We start from the raw sequence: 17,145 nt of genomic DNA on the forward strand, positions 1-17,145 counted from the left end.
AAGGTGAGAATTTCCAATGGTCTCTGCTCCAACACTTTCACTTTAGAAACGGTATTGATGTACCCCTCAAAAGATTTTGCAACTCAAAACGCCTGGCAAATCGATCCTATTAAACAACACCGTGCAGCCAATTCCCAGCCTACTCATTTCGGTCTCCCACTTCAGCCATGGGCAGAGTGGGGAACGCGGGTGTGCCACCTTCCTTACATCTTCCATTTTGCAAACTATAAAATGCCTTTGCTGCAGCCTAATGAATAACGAGGGGGATTGGTGGTTTAATGGCCCTAAAAGGAAGGCAAAAAAGTAGCCGTGAGGGGTTCTTGTGATGGGGAGCAATTTTTATTTATTTATTTATTTATTTATGTCACAACAGTATACATAACAGTATGTCACAACAGTATAGATAAAACAGCATATCTTGAAGAATATGAATATTATATAATATATATATAATATATGAATTAATATATTAATTCTGATGCCAGGAGGCTCGGGGGTCTCTGTTGGTGCCCCCGATGGAAAGGGGCAGGAAGGGTCGAGCTAAACAACTTCCCACGCTCGGCGGGTGTTGAGCGCTTCCTTCTTGCAACCCACAAGGGTGACAAGCGGCAGGAGGAAGGGGGCGAAGACAGATTGGAGCCGAGGGAGGAAGAAGTAGAAAGTGACCGCGCCTTAGGCCAAGGCCTCCCGGAGCTGAGACAAATTGAGGCGGGAACCGTCGTTGCTGGAGGCAACATGAACTCGGGGCCTATTAGGGCGACGCGGGGCCGTCGGCATGCTCAGTTCCCGCTGCTGGTCTTGTGGGCGCTGCTGCTTCTGACCCGCTCTTCGGAGGAAGAGAAGAAACGGGGTAAGCGTTGACGGGGGGACTTCGCGTGGAATCCGGCGCTTCGGCTCGACTTGGGAATTTAATTCGGAGCACCGCTTCCGCGCCAAGATCTTGCTTGGCTTTTGGAGCATCCGAAGCCGGGTTTGGCGTAGGGTTGGGCAATTACAGGCGGAGCTAGGGGTCAATTTTGACGAAATGTTTGCTTCTCCCTCCCGCCCCCTCCCTCTCCCTCTCTTCTTCTCTGTCCCTTTCCCTATCTCCCTCCTCTCCCTTTCCCCTCCTGCCCCTCTCCCCTCTTTTCCACCCACTCTCTCTCCTTCCCTCTCTCTCCTTCTCTTCCCTCCCTCCCTCCCTCCCTCTCTCCCTTTCCCTGTCTCCCCCCTCTCCCTTTCCCCTCCTGTCCCTCTCCCCCTCTCTCCCCTCTGTCTCCTTCCATCTCCCTCCCCCTCTCCCCTTCTTTCCCCTCGCTCCCTCCCCTTCCTCTATCCCTCTGTCCTTTCCCTGTCTCCTCCTCTCCTTTCCCCTCCTGTCCCTCTCCCTCTCCCTCTGTCTCCTTCCATCTCCCTCCCTCTCCCTTCTTTCCCTCGCTCCCTCCCCTTCCTCTATCCCTCCGTCCCTTTCCCTGTCTCCCCTCTCCCCTCTCTCCCCTCTGTCTCCTTCCATCTCCCTCCCCTTCCTCTATCCCTCCGTCCCTTTCCCTCCTGTCCTCTCCCTCTCCCCTCTCTCCTTCTCTCTCTCTCTCTCTTCCCCTCCTTCCATCTCCCTCCCTCTCCTCTCTTCTTCTCTGTCCCTTTCCCTATCTCCTCCTCTCCTTTCCCTCCTGCCCCTCTCCCTCTTTCCACCCACTCTCTCCTTCCTCTCTCTCCTTCTCTTCCTCCCTCCCTCCCTCCCCTCTCCCTTTCCCTGTCTCCCCTCTCCCTTTCCCTCCTGTCCCTCTCCCCTCTCTCCCTCTGTCTCCTTCCATCTCCCTCCCTCTCCCTTCTTTCCCTCGCTCCTCCCCTTCCTCTATCCCTCTGTCCTTTCCCTGTCTCCTCCTCTCCTTTCCCTCCTGTCCCTCTCCCCTCTCTCCCCTCTGTCTCCTTCCATCTCCTCCCCTCTCCCTTCTTTCCCTCGCTCCCTCCCCTTCCTCTATCCCTCCGTCCCTTTCCTGTCTCCTCCTCTCCCTTTCCCTTCTGTCCCTGTCCCTCTCCCCTCTCTTCCTCCGCCTTTCTCCTCTCTCCTCTCTGCCACTCTTTCTCCTTCTCTCTCCTCTCTCTCTTCCCCTCCTTCCATCTCCTCCCCTCTCCTCCTGTGCCCTTTTCCCTGTCTCCCCTCTCCCTTTCCGTTTCTGTCTCTGTCCCTGTCCCCTTCTCTTCCTCCCCTCTCTCCTCTCTCCCTCTCTTCCTCCCTCCCTCCTCCCTCCTCTCTTCTTCTCTGTCCCTTTCCCTATCTCCTCCTCTCCTTCCCTCCTGCCCCTCTCCCTCTTTCCACCCACTCTCTCCTTCCTCTCTCCTTCTCTTCCTCCCTCCCTCCCTCCCCTCTCTCCCTTTCCCTGTCTCCCCTCTCCTTCCCTCCTGTCCCTCTCCCCTCTCTCCCTCTGTCTCCTTCCATCTCCTCCCCTCTCCCTTCTTTCCCTCGCTCCTCCCCTTCCTCTATCCCTCTGTCCTTTCCCTGTCTCCTCCTCTCCTTCCCTCCTGTCCCTCTCCCCTCTCTCCCCTCTGTCTCCTTCCATCTCCTCCCCTCTCCCTTCTTTCCCTCGCTCCTCCCCTTCCTCTATCCCTCCGTCCCTTTCCTGTCTCCTCCTCTCCCTTTCCCTTCTGTCCCTGTCCCTCTCCCCTCTCTTCCTCCGCCTTTCTCCTCTCTCTCTGCCACTCTTTCTCCTTCTCTCTCTCTCTCTCTTCCCCTCCTTCCATCTCCTCCCCTCTCCTCCTGTGCCCTTTTCCCTGTCTCCCCTCTCCCTTTCCGTTTCTGTCTCTGTCCCTGTCCCCTTCTCTTCCTCCCCTCTCCTCTCTCCCACTCTTTCTCCTTCCTCTCCCTCCCTCCTCTCTCCCTTTCCCTGTCTCCCCTCTCCCTTTCCCTCCTGTCCCTCTCCCCTCTCTCCCTCTGTCTCCTTCCATCTCCCTCCCCTCTCCCTTCTTTCCCTCGCTCCCTCCCCTTCCTCTATCCCTCTGTCCTTTCCCTGTCTCCTCCTCTCCTTCCCTCCTGTCCCTCTCCCCTCTCTCCCCTCTGTCTCCTTCCATCTCCCTCCCCTCTCCCTTCTTTCCCTCGCCCTCCCCTTCCTCTATCCCTCCGTCCCTTTCCTGTCTCCTCCTCTCCCTTTCCCTTCTGTCCCTGTCCCTCTCCTCTCTCCTTCCTCTCTCCTTCTCTCTCTCTCCTCTCTGCCACTCTTTCTCCTTCTCTCTCTCTCTCTCTTCCCCTCCTTCCATCTCCTCCCCTCTCCTCCTGTGCCCTTTTCCCTGTCTCCCCTCTCCCTTTCCGTTTCTGTCTCTGTCCCTGTCCCCTTCTCTTCCTCCCCTCTCCTCTCTCCCACTCTTTCTCCTTCCTCTCCCTCCCTCCTCTCTCCCTTTCCCTGTCTCCCCTCTCCCTTTCCCCTCCTGTCCCTCTCCCCTCTCTCCCTCTGTCTCCTTCCATCTCCCTCCCCTCTCCCTTCTTTCCCTCGCTCCCTCCCCTTCCTCTATCCCTCTGTCCTTTCCCTGTCTCCTCCTCTCCTTCCCCTCCTGTCCCTCTCCCCTCTCTCCCCTCTGTCTCCTTCCATCTCCCTCCCCTCTCCCTTCTTTCCCTCGCCCTCCCCTTCCTCTATCCCTCCGTCCCTTTCCTGTCTCCTCCTCTCCCTTTCCCTTCTGTCCCTGTCCCTCTCCTCTCTCCTTCCTCTCTCCTTCTCTCTCTCTCCTCTCTGCCACTCTTTCTCCTTCTCTCTCTCTCTCTCTTCCCCTCCTTCCATCTCCTCCCCTCTCCTCCTGTGCCCTTTTCCCTGTCTCCCCTCTCCCTTTCCGTTTCTGTCTCTGTCCCTGTCCCCCTTCTCTTCCTCCCCCTCTCTCCTCTCTCCCACTCTTTCTCCTTCCCTCTCCCTCCCTCCCTCTTCATCTCTCCCTCTCCCCCACTTTTCCTCAAAGCTGCTATATTAAACATCTTGGACTGGTAATACTAATAGAAGTATTACTCGTTATGATTGCGGCTTTTTTCAACATGTTATAGAAAGGCTGAGGCAAGTTATCTCAAGGTGGCAAAATAATTTTTTCATGACAGAACAGTTAATCGGTGGAACGACTTGCCTCCAGATGTTGTGGGTGCTCCAATAATGGAGGTTTTTAAGAAGAGGTTGGACAACCGTTTATCTGAAATGGTATAGGGTTGCCTGCTTGTGCAGGGGGTTGGGCTAGAAGACCTCCAAGGTCCCTTCCAACTCTGTTATTTTGTTGTTAAGCAGGGCTGCAGCAAGTCTCTAGAACAATGTGATAAAGCAACCTACATGTTGACCTTCAGATGTGTTGTGAAGGCCAGTCATCTGCTTACTCTTCTGCTGTCTGAATAATGTCGAAAAAGTATCTCTGGTCATGTGCAGAATGCACATGCATAAATAGCTCAAGAATGCATCAGATGTTCTGTTGTTTTAGAGAGAAAACCCATCTATCAAACAAATACAGCCCCAGAATGAATTCTACTTTTTCATATCATTTCCCCAACATATTTATTCTAATGCAATGGTCATTTCAACAGTGTCTCCCTTTTCAAACACGACGGGCCTAATCTTGATAGAAAGAAACCCCAAATATAGCAGTGGCAAATTATGTGGAGAGAGAAAGGGATGTTTGTGAACCATTGAGCTTGCCCAACATCTCCAGAATGAGGATGTTGTCTTCTAGTAAGCGTTGAACGTTATTTCCTACATGCTAAAAAATGGGTGGAAGCCATTCAGCACTTCATGCCAAGTTGCAAAATTTTCTTCTAAATATGTCATGCAAACTTCCAGTTTGCAAGATTTATATGGGGAGCTTCCAGCAGGCCAAGCCACTTTACCTAGTAGTGAAGAATGCTGGGAGTTGCAGTTCACTAACCGAGGATGCCAAAATTCCCTCCCTTCCTTGTTTCTTTCTAAAGATTCCTTGTGTGCATATCTTTTAAGCTGATACTGTTTTTCAATCTTAGTGATTTCTGGATGGATTTCAAGTCTCAGAATTCTCAGCAACAGATATGCTGGCTAGGGAATTCTGGGAGTTGGACCACATATCTGGAAGTTACCAAGTCTGAGAAATGTAGGTATAGATCATGCTTCTTCCAAATGTTTTGGACTACAATTTAGCATGGATAGCCAGATAGTCTTTTGGCATGCTGATTGCTGCTTTCAGATTTAAGGATCATAACCCAGTACATTTTATTGTTACTAATTAAATCATGATATGATTTATTCTCACAATAGCCTTATGAAATAACTTAGATTGCAATAAAGCAACTGGCCTGTGAGGGATTGAACCTAGGTCTCCTCATCTGACAGTCCTAATCTGTGAATCTTCCTTGTGTGTCTGCTAATTACATATTGGGTACATCTTAATTATTAAATTAAATTAATTTCATTTATTAAATTAAATCCTGCTTTTCATTGAGCCCAAAGCAGGGTACAGAACACTAAAAATTCTAACAATTTAAAATATTTTATTCTAATGCATTTAAAAATATATGCTTGCTTTTTCTCTTCTTCGCTACTCTGTCCAGGTTGTCCCTGTTTTTCAGGTTTTCAGGTTCACCCTATTTTTAGGGTATTTCCCATCTTAATTTAAAAACCCACCTTTTGTTTTGTTTTTTGCAGAAAACACCAGAGACATAATTTTTGATATTTGTGCTACTTGCCATGCAAATGCCACCTGTGTACAAAAAGATGGCAAAGATATCTGTGAATGCAACTATGGATTTATTGGAAATGGAAGAACAATCTGTAGTGGTAGGTGAATATTTACAAACTGTATCCAATTTAGAGAGTTCTATAGCAATATGCTTTTAAATACACTGAAAATGAAAGGCAGATCGTGGAGGCACAGACCACACCGCCTTCCAATTAGGAATATATACCATAATAGGAATATATACCATAATGCAGCAATTTTGGCCTCCCAGCGATGACCATAGTTGTGGCCAGCATCATCATGGAGTGTATGTCAACGTTCCAAATGAAGAACCCAGCCAAAGCAAGCATAGCCGAGATGATCCAGTCTCACTATGCAAAACTTTATTGTGTACATCATTTTGGCATTGATGTGGGCAAAACCAGATCTAGCTAATTCCTGCGCAAACACTTATAATTAAAATATAGATTCTTCCTCCTCCTCCTAGAGCAGGTCACATTGTCCAATTGAGTCTCATTGTGTGAACTGTCCTTGGTTCTCACAGCTGTCTTCTTGATATCTGGAGCCTACATTCCATCTCCCCCTTCCCTCTACCCGGTTTGTTGGCAAGCTGAGAAGCGATAATGGTTGCAATAGCATAACTGCACTTAGAAAATTTACAGGGTATGGATAATAGATCAAAAGTATGCTTTAAAACTTGAGTTAAATGTACCAATAGTTCTCAACTTACAACTATTAGTTTAGTGGTCATTGAAAGTTACAGTGGCACTGAAAAAACTGACTTCTGATAAGTCTTCACAGAATCATTACAGCATTCCCATGATCATGTGATAAAAATTTGGGTGCTTGGCAATTGGCATGTATTTATGCACTGTTCTGGGCTCATGTGATCACCATCTGAAATCTTCCCAGCTGGATTCCAAGTCAGTGGGGAAAACCTGATTTGCTTAATGCCCATGTGATTCATTTAACAACTGTGGTGATTTGCTAAATACCGTAGCAAAAAGTTTCCTAAAATGAGGCACAACTACAATAACTGCCTCGCTTAGCAACAGAAATTTTGGGTTCAATTGTGGTCATAAGCCCAGCATGACCTGTGCTGATTTTGTCATATAGACTTTCAGCAAATAGTAAATATGAGCTCAACCTGAAATACAAGGTGATCATTGTTGCTTTACGTCTCGTCAGCCATTTTCCCTTAACTACCCCTCCCATATGTTCCTGAGGGAAAACAAGGACTGGTTTTTTTTCTTTGTCCAGGCACTGGGGACTGTGACAATAATTTGTTTTCCATTGCTGAACTAAAACATTTTTCTAGCCTGAGCTATTATATTAGGGAAAATGGTTCCTTTTTCGGAGTATCTGCTCTACACTCAACTACAGCTAGTCCTTAACTTACAACAGTTAATTGAGTGACCATTCAAAGTTACAATGGCAGTGAAAAAAATGACATGACAATTTTTTACACTTACGACCGTTGCAGCATCTCCATGGTCACGTGATCAAAATTCAGATGCTTGGCTACTGGTTTGTATTTATGACGGTTGCAGTCCTGGGGACATGTGATCAGCTTTTGAGACCTTCTGACAAAGTCAGTGGGGAAGCCAAATTCACTTAACAACTGTGTTACTAACTTAACAATTGCAATGGTTCACTTTACAACAGTGGCAAGAAAAGTTAACCATTTGTGGTCACCAAGATTTTTGCAGCCAAGGTATGATATTCTCCGTCAGACACAACTACCTGGTGCTTTGATGTGTTTATTTTACTTGTATCATGCAAGCTATCTAATACCTAAGTGACCAATGTCCAAGGAGGAGCAGATGGTAGGAGGGTCATCATGTGATCCCTGCACTTTTGTTCATATGGACAAAAGTTCTGTGGTTTGTATCACAACAGATCTTCTGCCATCTTATCTTTTTTGAAGCTTTTCCTGCAGCTGTGTTTAAAACAAACATATTTTTTAAAGATGCTCACCCGTCACTAATCTTATCTTTGGGTCTTCAGATATTTCCATACATTTGCCTCACCTAACAATTTTTCTCTGGATCATATTTGTTAAGCATATTGCACAATTTCCACCCAAACTCATATCTGGTTCTTCCATTATCAACATTCACCAATCTGTAGTTACTTCTCTACAACAGCTCAAATAATGCTAATATATAATTTCCAACATACCTGTTAGCCCTTTAATTCATTAGTAAGCTTAAACTTTCACTTCCCTGAAGGTGATTATCAATTCCACTTTTGAAAATCAGACCTGTTTCAATTCAGATCTATTGTATCCTCCCCATTTTGGTTAGTTTCGCAGACTCGCAATGTATATATTTTTCTTTTACTTGTTAATTCATGTTGATGGTAACAAAATAATATTGCCTACTTGCTCCAGGTTAGATGTATATGTATTATACTGACACATATTCAGGATATTTTCATCCATTATTAAAGTGGTAGAACAATATTATTTGTTTTATTATATAATGCTATTATTGTTGTTAATTGTGAAGTCATGTCCGACCCATCACGACCACATGGACAACATTCCTCCAGGCCTTCCTGTCCTCTACTATCCCCTGGAGTCCATTTAAGCTCACGCCCACTGCTTTGGTGACTCCATCCAGCCACCTCATTCTCTGTCGTCCCCTTCTTCTTTTGCCCTCAGTTGTTCCCAGCATTAGGCTCTTCTCCAGTGAGTCCTTCCTTCTCATTAGGTGGCAAAAATATTTGAGTTTCATCTTCAGGATCTAGCCTTCTAAAGAGCAGTCGGGGTTGATCTCCTGTAGAACTGACCGGTTTGATCACCTTGCAGTCCAAGGGACTCGCAGGAATCTTCTTCAGCACCATAGTTCAGAGGCCTCAATTCTTTGGCGCTCAGCCTTCCTTATGGTCCAACTTTCACAGCCATACATTGCAACTGGGAAAACCTGTTAAAATGCTATTGGTACTCTTTATTAATTTGATTAATCTCTGTCATATATTTTAAATATATTTTCAGATAAAAATGAATGTCTTTCTGGCATTTGCGGAGAGCATGCTGTATGCCATAACACACACGGAAGCTATTACTGTGTTTGCCATGTAGGCTTCCAGGCTTCCAATAAACATGGAACATTTATTCCCAATGATGGCACAAAATGTATAAGTAAGTACCACAACAATAAATCATTTTTTTCCTGTTTTCATTTAATTTAAAGTGCAGTCAGAACAATTAGTATTAGTTTTGGCGATGGATTTTTTCATGGAGTATATTTTAAACTTTGTGAGAGAAATGCATTTGTGCCTGATTCTCTTAAAATCTCATATAATTAATAGATTAAATAGTGAATGTAGTGCAAGTTAAATTTACATCTGCAATATTTAGCAGAAGCAGTAAAATATATTTGTATTGTATAGTATTGGCATTGCATGGATCATCCTTATGACACAATACTTAGATCTGCTAAAATTAATACATTATTTATTCTTTGGATTTGTCAAAATAAACCACACTAAGTGTGCTTATTTCTTTTTCCCTTATCAGTTCATCATTCTGTTCTTAAGGTTTGCATTCCTCATATATCAGTAGCACATTTCTTGCTTTAACTGATTATCAATTATTTAAACATATCAAGTTTAAAACTGCAGAAGGTGCACAATGTCTTAAAAACTCATTTAATTTAATTTTTAATTTAATTTTTCTTATATTACCAAGGAAAGCACTATTTTTTTCAAAATAAAACTCGGTCTGCTACAGATCTGAACCCAATAGGGAAGAGAACTATCCACATGGGTAGTAACTAAAAAAATGGGAAGGGAATACCATTTCCTTCAAAGCTGCTTTTATTGTTAAGCAGGTAAAAATTTTCTGATTCTTCCAATTTTGTTCACTTGTAGGCATTCCAAGGATTTGATTCTGAGGAAAATGGTGTTTTATATTTTCCCTCAAGGAACATTTCCCTCTCCAGTTGATAGATCTAGGGAAGTCAAAGTATTTGGGGAGAAGCATCTTGAATTTATTTTTCCTTTCATTTTACTGCAGTTGTGGATTGTGGACCTCCACCTTATATTCCAAACACTCTGTCAGCTCCTGTGGATAAAACCACATATGGAAACCAAATTCTTTATACTTGTCAGCCTAATTATGTCCTTGAAAGTGGAAACTCAGCTGCGGTTTGCAGTGCCAAAGGAAAATGGGAAGGTGCAGATATGGTGTGTAAAGGTAAAGAGAGCATTTGAAAAATCTATTGATAAATGTAATTGTTCCAATGAGAGTAGTCATGTGTCAGCCCATTTGGGGAAAAAAATGGTTCCGTTAAAACTCACAGAAATCAGTGCCAACTTTATATAATTCCAAGATTTTCTGTGTTGTACCTACCCAGGAAAACCATACAATGCTCCCTAAGTCCCCTAGATATTTTTTAAAGTTTACCTGTTATTGGATTTTTATCCTTCTTTTTAATATGTAACTTAAAAGTTATATATTAACTTAATATATAACTTTTATCCTTCTTTTTAATATATAACTTAAACATAAATAACTTTAATATATTAACTTAAAGCTGCCTCTTATGTTACTCTTAATTTATAATAGGAGTAGAGATTCTAAACAAAAACATGCATTCAGGCCGCGGTGTGGCTCAGGCTGTAAGACAGCCTGTTATTAAACACAGCTGCTTGCAATTACTGCAGGCTCGAGTCCCACCAGGCCCAAGGTTGACTCAGCCTTCCATCCTTTATAAGGTAGGTAAAATGAGGACCCAGATGGTTGGGGGGGCAATAAGTTGACTTTGTATATAAATATACAAATAGGATGAGACTATTGCCTTACACAATGTAAGCCGCCCTGAGTCTTCGGAGAAGGGCGGGATATAAATGTAAATTAAAAAAAAAAAAGTACTGGAAAGACAGCTTTTTCCCCGTAGATATTTTAAGATAGGTATGTCCAACTTCTGTAACTTTAAGACTTGTGGACTTCAACTCCCAGAATTCCTCAGCCAGCCATGCTGGAATTCTGGGAGTTGAAGTCCACAAATCTTAAAGCCACTAAGCTTTAAGACATCCCAGTTTTAAGCTACTGCACTCATCTTGGCTACTCGCTGTTGTTTGATTGTTTGCTGCTTAGGCTAGCCTAACACTATAGCGTGAAGGAAAGATTTCTCCAAAATTTCTCCTAGAGAAGCAAAAAATTTTGGCAGTTGACTTTGAGTTCAGTACTGGCCATTAGACAGCATCTCTCTGTGATAATAGAGGCTTTTACCTTTCCCACAGGAGACAATCCTGCCCCATTGGCAGGTCTGAATCTGTGCTGTCTCTGCAGGTCAAAGATAGCATTTTATGATCATTCCATTTCTTTCTTCTCCTGGCTCACTCTGCCTAATGATAGCATCAGTTCTATCTTTTGTATTTATTTTTAAAAATAACGTTTACTGTGTTATTTTTAAATTAATTTTAATGAATGTCTCATTATGTACTCTTTTGCCGTAACATACTGATTCAGGCTTGCTTGTTTACTTACTGTTTCCATGCTGTGTTTCAATAATATTCTCACAGTGGTTTTCAGAAAGTAAGAAAAAAATTAAATGTATATAACCAACCCCCCCAACCTATAAAGCACAAAAGCTGCATAGAATACTTAATAGGATTAAAACTATATCAGAAAAGCTTAAGGAAAAAAAACACCTTTTCCTGTCCTTGAAGGGATATTAAAATAGCCGTTTTGATTTTTTTTAATGTAATACAGATAAAGAAAACTAATAAATGTGCATAAATCTTGCCTTCTCATACTGATTATTGTTGTTACACAACTACTCTATGACCTTTTTGGAATTTGCTTTAGTGATAGACCCAGAATGTTATCAACTTATAATAGGTGCAAAATGGTTTTATGTGCAGCTCAGTTAAAATTTAGATGCTGCCTTTGTTTTGATGGATAATAGTTCACAACATTAACTTTTTAACAACAGTTAACCGTTTATTGATCCCAATATGATAGACTGCCTGAACGGAAAATGATTCTTTCCCAAACATAATTCTCACAGAGTTCGCTTTAGCAAGATTTATTCTGATAAAAGGAATAGGGATATAAGAATTCCAACAAGGGAACTAATTTTTCAATGTGGAACCAATTTCTTTCAGTGTATATTAGGAAAAGGACTTTTTGAATCTCTTTCTCACAGCCTTATTGTGAACTGAAAGCATGATATCTCCCTTTCTTGATAACAGAGAAGTCTACAACTGGCTGCTTACATAACAGTCATTTGAATTTTTATCAGTCTGAGAACCAATTTTTATACAAGTTGTGGTTAATCACCACAGAAATGAAATTTCCCAATACTTAATTATAGCTTTATTAGAAGGAAGAGGACTATTAAAACATAGTAGGTATTTCATAACATGGTATCTGAATATGGCTAGTGCTAAGCTACTTTCAGAATATTTCATGCAGCTTTCTGAAACTCTTTATACTACTTTTTATTGACGTACTGGATATAACAGCATAACTGAGCTTTTAGAATTGAATCTCCTCTTTCGGAAACCTTCTGGGACTTCACACCCTAGTCCACCTTTCAACTTTCAGTTACTTGGTAGTTCATACTGCCACCATTTCTATTCTATTGTATGCCTAACCTGTCATCTTCCCTCTAAACTGTGACAGTTAGGGCTCTCAGTTTTTCTGCCATCTTTTATGGTGACTAAAAGGTAAAAATGGGGAAAGAAAGGTAAATTGGGAAAGAAACAAGATTAGAAGAGTCTTCTAGAGCTTCTAGATCAGGGGTCTCCAACCTTAGCAACTTTAAGACTTGTGGACTTCAACTCCCAGAATTCCTCAGCCAGCTTTGGTTGGGGACCCCTGTTCTAGATTATATAAGAGCCCTGGTGGCACAGTGATTAGAATGCAGTACTGTAGACTGACTCTGCCCATAGCCTGGAGTTCAATCCTGACTGGCTCAATGTTGACTCAGCCTTCCATCCTTCTGAGGTGGATAAAATGAGGACCCAGATTGTTGGGGGCAATATGCTGACTCTGTAAACCGCTTAGAAAGTGCTGTAAAGCACTATGAAGCGGTATATAAGTCTAAGTGCTATTGCTATATTTCAGACCACAAGATATTAATGAAGAAAACAATAAATCATCTTGGTCACTTCCTGAGGGAGGAATAGAAAGGAAAGCTGAGTTTACCTAAAATTTCTTATTTCTATAATAAATAAACAATAAGGGCTAACAAGCAACATACAAAGAGGTACATTCTAGCACAATTTTCTGCCTTAGACATTTGCTTATTTCCCTGTACTTTAATCAAAATTTCAGAAAAGCTGTGTTAGTTATATTTTTTCCTAGCCCTGATATCCAACTCCTCACTTTGTTCTCTGCTCTAATCCTGCTTCAAGATTTAAAATAATCAGTGAGATTCCTAGGTGAGGTTCTATGGCGGACCAGTTGCCTCCAAAGTAGCAGATCAGTGAGGTGAACAATGGCCAGCAGTGATTTCTGGTCAGTGAAAGTCTTTCCATATAAAGGAAAGCAGGTGAGATCGCCCATCTGAGCTTCAAACAGCTATTCTTCTGCAGGAAATTTCAGGATTTCTCATGAGTAGCTGGGGGCCATGAGAGGCCTTGCACTCACAATTCACTGCCTTTTATCAGTTGTCTTTTTTTCTCTTCAGTAGAGAGGGAGGGTTGAAAACTGACTCCTTGTGTACTGGCCATGAGTGCACTAGGGTGCTCATAGGCTGTGCCTCACTTGTGGATGTGTATTGAGAATGTCTATTTATGTGAAGTACTTAAGTACATAAGTAAATGTAATATGTAGATTCTTATTAAACTATTTGATATGCATTCAATTTTCAATTTTCATATTTTTGTTTTATCTCTTGTCCCTTTAGAAATAGATTGTGGAAAACCACCGTGGCTGCCAAATGCAGATATTATCTGGAATAACAGCACAACTTTAGGGAGCACCATATACTATAAATGCAAGGATGGATTTCAGTCTTTTGGAGAACATAATTTTTCACAATGTAAAATATCTCGCAAATGGGAAAACATTACTTTTGAATGCAAAGGTAAAGGAATCTGTTACTTTTATTCAAATATTCTTTATGGGTAAATATTTGATTCCTTTTCTGCAGCCTCTGGAGCCCCTTCTTACCATACTGCCCAAAATTGGTGACACAATTTTGAAACAGTAATGCTGCAAGCTACAGCATTATAACCCCTAACATAGAGTTAATATTTTGAATATATAAAAACACCCTCCTCAATAGGAAAAAATAGAAAATTCATTCCCCACTTGATAGTGACGTGATCTTGCCCACATCCTGTCTATTGTCATGGTTCCAGAAGGTTGCTTTTACATCATAAATACAATTTTCTTTCTGAGGAAAGAAGTCTCATTATTATTGTCAGGTTGTTCATTCCTGATAACATGACCAGTTACTAGTTTAGAATCGGATTGGTTATATGAAAAGTACGTTTTTGGTAGATGATTCTCATCCCCTCCATTCTAATGGCTGATTCATAGTTTCCATTTTTATCTTTGGTTGTAGGCAGATGTCCTTTATCCAGACAACCATATTTTCCTGCCAACATTACAATAATTATTTAACTGTTAAGCATTAACTATTGCAACATCTACCCAATGAATGTAAGTGTTTGCAGCATGGAAGCCTTAACATAAAGAACTGTTCATACACTATTTTCTTCCTCACTTCACATGAAACCCAATGTGGCTTCAGTGCTGCAGACATTTATGCTGAATGTATGTGTATTTGCCACCTGTAGCCAATGCCCCTGAAATGACACTGGTTGCAAGGGAGTTTATTTGGTGTTTTAGACTCCAAATAATGAATGTCTAAATGAGGCTAATAATATGAGAGTCATCAGATCTGGGCTGTAAAATTACAGGCAATGGTGCACCTTTCAAGATATTATTCATTTTATTTATTGTCTTGTTTCCACTTTATCTTTAAAAACCAATCCTCAAAGCAGGAAGCTTATTCTTGTCTAAAGCTGATTATAATCCATTGATTGGGAATTAGAAGGGAGTTTTTATAGTAGTGGCCTCTTTACCTCATCCTGCTTGCCACAATTAGTGGGAGTTTGAGACAAATATAGAGCACAGTCTAAACATTGGACTCTTAAAAAGAATCCATTTAAAACAAAGGAATAAACCCTCCTGATATAGTACAATATTGCAAAGTGTATTTCTTAATAAAAATTCCTTCTCATCCCATTTAGAGATCATCTGTGGCCAACCTCCTGTACTGTCTTTCTCAAACATGATATGGAATGGGTCTACTCATCCAGGAAGCACCGTAGAATACAACTGCATGAAAGGTTTCTATTCCACAGGGACAAAAAGTCATTCAGCTTGCACAAGAAATGGATCTTGGGAAATGTTGGATTTAAGATGTAAAAGTAAGTGCCTAATGAAATCCTCAGTATGATTGTTCTAGAAGTTGTGTATATGATTTGTTTTATTTCATGGTTACATGCAGTGGTAGGATTCAATTTTTTTAACAACCGGTTCTGTGGGCGTGGCTTATTTTGGGGTGTGGCTAGCTGGTCATGTGACCAGGTGGGTGTGGCTATGGGCATAGAAACTACTCAGAGGGCTAAAAAAAGTAATTTTTGACCAGTCCTCGCACTTTTGACTGGTCCTCACACTTATGACCATCCTCACATTAATGCCCATTGCAGCATTTTTAACAGCCATGTCACTCATTTCACAACTGCTTCTCTTCACCACGGTTACAAGATAGGGCGCAAAATGTAAAATGTGCAGTCGTAAGTGTGAGGACCGGTCAAAAGTGTGAGGACAGGTCAAAAATAACTTTTTCAGCCCTCTGAGAAGTCCTTACGCACAAAATGCTGCAAACAGGCATAAATGATGACCGGTTATAAGTGTGAGGACTGGTCAAAAGTGCGAGAACCTGTCAGAAATCACTTTTTTCAGCCCTCTGGGTAGTCCCTATGTGCAAGGGACTACTCAGAGGGCTGAAAAAGTTATTTTTGACCTGTCCTTGCACTTTTGACCAGTCCTCGTACTTACGACTGTCCTCACATTTTACGTTTTGCACCCTATCTTGTAACCGTAGTAAAGAGAAGCAGTTGTGAAATGAGTGACACGGTTAAGAATGCTGCAACAGGCATAAATGTGAAGATGGTCATAAATGCGAGGTCTGTTCAAAGGTGTCAGAACCTATCAAAAATCACTTTTTTCAGCCCTCTCAGCCCAGAGGACTGAAAAAAGTGATTTCTGACAGGTTCCCACACTTTTAACCAGTCCTCACACTTATGACCGGTCATCATTTATGCCTGTTGCAGCATTTTTAATAGCCATGTCACTCATGTCACAACTGCGGTGCTTCATGTGACCGGGTGGATGTGGCCAGGTGGTCATGTAACATAGCTTCTTTGCCCTAATGACAGTTTGCTGCAATGTTCATAAGTGTGAAAAACGGTCATAAGTCACTTTTTCAGTGCCATGCTTGTTAAACCAATTACCAGAACAAATCCATTCTCCCTCCCTCTTTCTCTCCATCTTTCTCCCCCCCTTTCTCTCCTTCATCTTTCTACCCCTTCTATCCTTCATCTCTCTTTCTCTCCTTCATCATTTTCTGCCCCCCTCTTTCTCTCCATCACTCTTTCTCCAAATGGGGTAGGGTAGGCTGGCCCTGCCCTGGTATTCTAACATTTCTTGCCTGAGAATTTCCTGTATATGAATCCTGTTGTGGAGTCTCATAAAATGACACTGTTTTCCTAATCAAGCAGTTATGTACGATTTTTTATTTAAAATGCATCACAGTAATTGTCAATTACACCTGCCCAGAGAGTCATCTCAGTTCTTCCACAATTGTTGTGGCTGAATTTATAACCTGGCCTCTAAGTTAACTCAGTTTCTTAAAAATAAATCGGCTGGGTTCACGCCACATTCTGAGCCCCCCAAAAATTCTACTTGCATCCAGTTACAACTCCAAGCTGGAGAAAGCTAAACGGTGTGTGTGTGTTAGCGGGCGAGAAATATGAGCAAGGAATCAAATAGTTCAGGGGGGGCGGTTAAGAAGAAACAAAGATAAGGGAGAAGAAAGAAAACTCATGTTGCCGGAAGGAGGCAGAAGCACCAGCTGTTTGGGAAGAATGGAAGGAAAGAAATGCAGGAGAAGGCCGGGGGGAGGGCTATGATGGGGACGGAGATAAAGAGACCACAGTGAGTGATGGGTGGCTGAAGCCAGAAGTCATTGCAAAAAGGGATGCTGCCTAAGGAGCTGGCGACGCCGAGAAGGGGTGGGGGGAGAACGGAAAAAGTGGGGGGAGGGCAGGAGGATGAGGGGCTGGGTAGGAGGGGGAGAGAAATAGTGAAAGGGGCTTGAAGGAGGGGCCGAGGAGAGGGGCGACGAAGGGTAGAAGAAAAGGGAGGGCTTGGTTCAGGATGGGCGCGGGGAAGGGAAGAAGCGCTGGTGGAGGAGTGCGAGGGGCTTCTCCTTCAATGCCCACCATCCCCTCCTTCCTTCCTCC

At 42.6% G+C, this 17,145-nt stretch overlaps 1 protein-coding gene across 4 annotated transcripts in view; it reads left to right on the forward strand.

Moving 5' to 3' along the window:
* The first annotated feature begins 542 nt into the window (after positions 1-542).
* The window catches only part of SUSD1 (sushi domain containing 1), a 37,820-nt gene continuing 21,217 nt past the window's right edge, over positions 543-17,145 (forward strand). For 3 of the 4 annotated variants that reach the window (XM_058171077.1, XM_058171079.1, XM_058171080.1), the window contains exons 1-6: positions 543-850; positions 5,613-5,744; positions 8,645-8,791; positions 9,668-9,847; positions 13,512-13,691; positions 14,866-15,045. In XM_058171077.1, coding sequence (XP_058027060.1) covers positions 736-850; positions 5,613-5,744; positions 8,645-8,791; positions 9,668-9,847; positions 13,512-13,691; positions 14,866-15,045 — 934 coding nt within the window. In that variant the 5' untranslated portion in view covers positions 543-735. The remainder of the gene's footprint in view (positions 851-5,612; positions 5,745-8,644; positions 8,792-9,667; positions 9,848-13,511; positions 13,692-14,865; positions 15,046-17,145) is intronic. The other variant, XM_058171078.1, reaches the window with a different exon arrangement.

Source organism: Ahaetulla prasina, chromosome 2 (genome assembly GCF_028640845.1).
Source record: "Ahaetulla prasina isolate Xishuangbanna chromosome 2, ASM2864084v1, whole genome shotgun sequence".
Taxonomy (NCBI): domain Eukaryota; kingdom Metazoa; phylum Chordata; class Lepidosauria; order Squamata; family Colubridae; genus Ahaetulla; species Ahaetulla prasina.